We start from the raw sequence: 5,812 nt of genomic DNA, 5'->3' as shown, positions 1-5,812 counted from the left end.
GAATGGACGTCGGTGGAAGGGGTGATATAGGCCATGCAATAATACAAATAATTAATTAGCCACAGCAAAGCAAATTATTTACATACATCTATTGTATGGTCTTGATCTGCTTTTACTTGACAACCATACACTTTGTGATGTGCTATTGCGTGTACATGTGTGTTTTGTGCGTTATATGTTGTTAACTAGTGTTTTTACTCCTGCTGTTTGTTATTGTACTGTTTTTGGGGTTTTGACCTGCCAAGGGACTACAAATCAAATCAAATCAAATTTATTTGTATAGCCCTTTTTACACGCAAGCATGTCACAGAGGGCTTCACATATGCCCATAGAACTGCCCCTACAGATGCAAATTTATAAAGATATAATCTAGGAGGCTACGATGCATCAAATGGTGATATTTAAAATTGTACATGGTGGTGCCTTAAATATAATGAAATAAATAAAACACAGGCCTATCTGCATAGTCCATGACTGAAAAGCTAAATAAACAGCAAATTATATCCTATTCAACATTTTCACTAACAACAAGGGAGTCAGGTGGCTGAGCGGTTAGGGAATCGGGCTGGTAATCTGAAGGTTGCCAGTTCGATTCCAGGCTTTGTCAAATGATGTTGTGTCCTTGGGCAAGGCACTTCACCCTACTTGCCTCGGGGGGAATGTCCCTGTACTTACTGTAAATTGCTCTGGATAAGAGCTTCTGCTAAATGACTAAATGTAACACATAGGCTACATTGACGTTGAAAATGGACACATGTGAAGGATCACAGTGTTTAAAGAGAAATATAGGCTTGTATCACACTTTCAAATAGACAAGCTCAGGGATTACACAGTGACATCATACTTTAATCAGGCCTCGTCTTGCAAAGGAAGATACAAGTGATGATTGTTTTACGATTGGGTGATGAGGAAATGTTACTTGGCTTTAGGGGAGAAAATGTGGAAATACTCCGGATAGGATAGATGCAAGTGTCAACGCCTCCTCGCACCCCCCCTGGCCGACACACTGCTGGTGTACCTCCACCCCCCCAGAACGACACACTGCTGGTGTACCTCCACCCCCCCAGAACGACACACTGCTGGTGTACCTCCACCCCCCCGGAACGACACACTGCTGGTGTACCTCCACCCCCCCGGAACGACACACTGCTGGTGTACCTCCACCCCCCCGGAACGACACACTGCTGGTGTACCTCCACCCCCCCAGAACGACACACTGCTGGTGTACCTCCACCCCCCCAGAATGACACACTGCTGGTGTACCTCCACCCCCCCAGAACGACACACTGCTGGTGTACCTCCACCCCCCCAGAACGACACACTGCTGGTGTACCTCCACCCCCCCGGAATGACACACTGCTGGTGTACCTCCACCCCCCCGGAACGACACACTGCTGGTGTACCTCCACCCCCCCAGAACGACACACTGCTGGTGTACCTCCACCCCCCCAGAACGACACACTGCTGGTGTACCTCCACCCCCCCAGACCGACACACTTCTGGTGTACCTTCACCCCCCCAGGCCGACACACTCTGCATCCACACAGAAACAGAGCCTCCCCAGTGTTTTCAGCAGGGACTGTGGCCCAAGCTGCCTCATGGCCAGGTCGTGGTCGGCAACGTTAACCCTTTCCAGCCGGACCATTCAAATTTGGGAACAATTTTGTTCTCAATCCTATGTCTCACACATACACATGCACATCACTGACCAACACACCAAAAACAATAGTTTGAAGATAAAACATTTGAATGAATTGCTTTACTTTTAATGACAATTGGATGATTTACTGAATCTGGCCCACAGTCACATTAGTTTGGACTAAAATTCTAATATTGCATTTGGATTATGTAAGTATTTTGGGTAATGTAAGTAAACCAACCTAATTTCAAGGTTTGTTAAAACAAAGAACATGAAGCGAGACTATCTTGCTCTTCCCTTCGCCCCCCCCACCGACATCTGGGGTTTGGTCTCTGCCCGGGTCATGACCAAGGATGTCTCCTTGCCAACACAATCTGCATAGGGAGAATCGGACTGATTGTGGCCTAGGTCGAGGGCGCCAACCCAGACCTACTCACACATTAACTTTCACCTACTACAGATATCACCACCCCCCCACCCCCATCCAACGCCTTCGCTTGCTTGTTCCCCCAGGGTGGCTGGCGGGTCTGTGTCCAGCGCCTACCATGGCTGCAGGTCCAGATGCTGCTTGTCTACCCCCCCCCCCCCCCACCCCGTTGCAAGTCACGTGTTTTTGTAAATGTTGTTGGGCTTATGTGCTGAGGTTTGTGCCTGTTCCCACACTGTACTCCTCTAGGAGCATTGTCTGGGGGTTGCCTTTTTCTCTCCTCCCCTCTCCTCATGTTATGCTGTAACTTTCTAGTTGGCGCCGAAAATGGCTGCCTAGGTAGGCTCTCCTGCCAAAGTAAATTCCTTGTCTGTGCAAACTTTCATGGCGAATAAACACCAATTCTGATTCTGATGAAATATTGACTAAGTGAAATGAAATAAGTGCCCCAAAAAGTACACTACACCACCACAGTTGAGTTACATTGTTTTAATGACATTTTGATGTCTGTAACATGAGTGAAACAATTACAAAATTGGTGATTCACCAACATCTGGCCATCAGTGCATTTTCTTTGATCCAAAAGAGGATGACTTCCGTATGCACTGGTTGGTTGAACATCCAAGTTATGTTAGAACACATACATGAATTCTTCCTTAAAGCTGGTCGCTTAATGGTCACTCACAACTGTTCTACAGAACAGTAACATTCAGTTTAAGACAGTGTTGAACACCTCAACAATTGATAAGACATTTAATTAAAGTATGACCATGGATATTCCCTGTGTGCAAACAAGAAACATATACATTTACAAAGACTTTTCTACACAAGTCCAGTGCAGATTAATTTGAATTTTTGCCTTTGAGGAAAATAGCTAGCTAAATGACTTGAATAATTTGTCATTTTGGGACGCATTTTTGTGTACAGTAACAAAACTATTTTTTATTTCTTAAATATTTGTATATTCAATATTTCTTTAGCATAATTTTCCCATCCCCCACCGTTGCAGGTCACTTGTATATCATCATATCGGTAATTTGTAATAACGGATAAAGAAAATAATTTGACACATAACAGACCCCATCATAAGTTATTTCTCAGTCAGCTGATTGGAGGTGTTCCATAAAGCACAGTGCTAAAAGAAAACGCAAACTTTAGATTTCTCTTCACTAAAACTAAAGTATGGTTTCCCTTAAGAAAGCCTCTAATATATTAAACTCAACAATACAATTATTTTTGTTAGCTTCATTGTGAAAAACAAAACGGTTCTAGCTGAGTAGCTAGCTAGCAAGCTAAGTCATCATTCCTGCTTTATGGAACAATTGGCAGTTGGAAGACAAGCCACATGTGAGCCAAGTAACAGGAGTGTAACCATGAACACAGTTCAGCACCTTGTCATCTGGTTGATTAGCAGCTTCATCGACTACGTCATACTGTGTACATGCATTGGTAGCATAAGTCACAAGCGATTCAAAAATACTCGTCAGTAGTATGCATTTCTATTTTTCTGCAGCTGCCGTTGGTAAGATATTTTCTGAGTTGAGGAAAGATATATGAAATGGTTCAAAGAACAAATAAGTGTTTTTAAGCCTACGAATATCATACATACACACACGCACAAACACATACAACCAGAATGATCTTTGGAGAGGTTGTAAGACAAAATTAAAATGACAAAAAGTATACATTTTACACAATGTGTCCTAAAACATTTGGACATTATCTTGAAACATGTCCAGTGACAGCCAATTGCAATCATCAGTATCACAAAGAACAGAGATGTATGTTTAACTCAAGCACTATAAGACAGCTTTTACTACACTTAGTTGAATCGTATTCCACATTGAGTATCCTTTTCTAGTTATGGTATTATTCAAGTGCATCATTCCTAGCTGGGTGACTTGTATATAAGCAAAGACGATTTACATAACTATCGCCATGCTAATCAACCAGTTTAAAGCCATGTAAGATATACAGCAATACAAAAGCCAAGTCGGGGCAAGAGATTTGCTAAGGCCTGACGAACAAGGTTCCGCTCCTCAAAAAGGCAACTCTATTGTTTCCTAAATTTCGACGACTCTGACAAAAGGTGTCCATTGGTTCATTTCTCTGTTGAAAAGTTAAAACAAACAAAACAATAAACACTTTGGTAAAGCGAAAGGACATTATAGTGAAGAGATTCAAGTAAGACACTGGTTTTCAAACCTTTTAAAGGCTGAGGTGTAGAGGGACAGAGTAAGGGCGATAGTCAAACTTCTATGGTCCTCATCCATATGTAAATTATGGGATGACTAAGGTAAATAACTATTCCTGTCCACCTCTTACTCACTTAGCCATCTCACTGATTAGAAATTTGGAGGAGGAAGGCAAGTTCTAAGAAAATACTAAAGTGTGGAGCTTGCTAGACGACATTATTGTTGTGCCATAATATTCAGTGATATTTGCTGCATGCAACAATACAATGCAACAATGCCAGTTTGGTGTGGTTTGGAGAAAACCTGAGGACGCTTCCGTTCTGTTCAAATCAAACAGTCTGTTTGGCCGTTGGCCTGTCATATCTGGACACACAACTGCACTAAACACACGTGCACTCTATGCCAAACTACTAACATTTCAGAGCAAAAGAAACAAGGAATTGAGAGCGAAAAAGCGACCCGATAAATTAAGACGCATCCTTTCCTTTCTTTAAAGACTAATAAGAAGTGAGCATAGGGTGATCACTGTACGTTTAGCCTGCATTGGCTGGATTACTTTGCTGTGCTCAAAGAAAGCTGGTAGAACTTAGTTTGGTGATGGGTTAATTGTTTTTGTGATGACACAAGAGCTGAGCACGAGAGAGAGAGCTCAGGGAAAGAGGAGAAGTGCAGGTTTTGATTGTGGTTCGGGGAGCCAGGGTGGAAGACCGGTGGCTCACTAGTGGTTCAATCGTCCTCTTCGAGAGTCGTCTCGTCAAAGGACTGTTTCCTTTTTCTGGAGTACTTCAACTGGAGAAGATCTCCCACCTCACTGATCACACTCAGTGCCTGTGGATAGACAGAAGGGCATGCACGCACGCACGCACACACACACATACACACGAACAGAAAAACAGTTTCTGATCAAACACAGACAACACTAAGTGCAAACACGGAAATGAGGGATTAAGATTGACAGAGAATGGAAGGACGGACAACACTTTGAAGAGAAAAAGGGAGTAGGACTGAGAAAGACAGAGCTGCACCTTCACTGAATATTCAAACTAAAGACTTTGACACTAGAGAGGATGACATTGACTGGAGACATCAATCTCCCAAATACGTGGGCAACTTCTTCTGAGACCTCTTAAAATGCAGACATCAAAGGTTTTCTCTTCTCGGGTACTAGGGGAGGAGGAAGTCTTTATGTGAAAAGGAGACGTAGAGGGGATGATGGGAGGAGGAGAGCAAGGTGAATCATTATATGACCATTTTGGAGAGTTGAAAAGACAATATGAACATTTTCGTCGGGTGATCTTACATGTTTGCTGGTGCTCCTAACGTGTTTTTTTTTATAATTGGGAGCACCATTTCTTTTCTGGCGCAAAAAAGGCAGCATATGTTAACACCAGGGGGGTGTCTAACACCACTTTATGGAAGCATGAACGTGATCTGAACTTTCATAAAGCAACTTTGTTATTCAAGCAAGAAATAGTCGGCGATGGCAGCAGGGAACAGTTACCGTGTCGAGCATGTCTTTGGTGTGGGAGGCGGAGATGCAGAAACGCGCTC

The 5,812-nt window shown here is 43.1% G+C and overlaps 1 protein-coding gene across 1 annotated transcript in view; it reads right to left on the bottom strand.

Moving 5' to 3' along the window:
- Nucleotides 1–2,548: 2,548 nt before the first annotated feature.
- Nucleotides 2,549–5,812, bottom strand: part of sptlc2a (serine palmitoyltransferase, long chain base subunit 2a) — a 19,520-nt gene continuing 16,256 nt past the window's right edge. Inside the window, exons 11-12 of the mRNA XM_067243749.1 lie at nt 5,763–5,812; nt 2,549–5,089 (exon numbers count right to left, since the gene is read on the bottom strand). The exon at nt 5,763–5,812 is cut by the window's right edge and continues 80 nt beyond it. Coding sequence (XP_067099850.1) covers nt 4,988–5,089; nt 5,763–5,812 — 152 coding nt within the window. The 3' untranslated portion in view covers nt 2,549–4,987. The remainder of the gene's footprint in view (nt 5,090–5,762) is intronic.

This window comes from Osmerus mordax, chromosome 9 (assembly GCF_038355195.1).
Source record: "Osmerus mordax isolate fOsmMor3 chromosome 9, fOsmMor3.pri, whole genome shotgun sequence".
NCBI lineage: Eukaryota > Metazoa > Chordata > Actinopteri > Osmeriformes > Osmeridae > Osmerus > Osmerus mordax.
The sequence above is the reverse complement of the archived record's forward strand: the minus strand, read 5'-3'. Positions and strand labels throughout refer to the sequence as shown.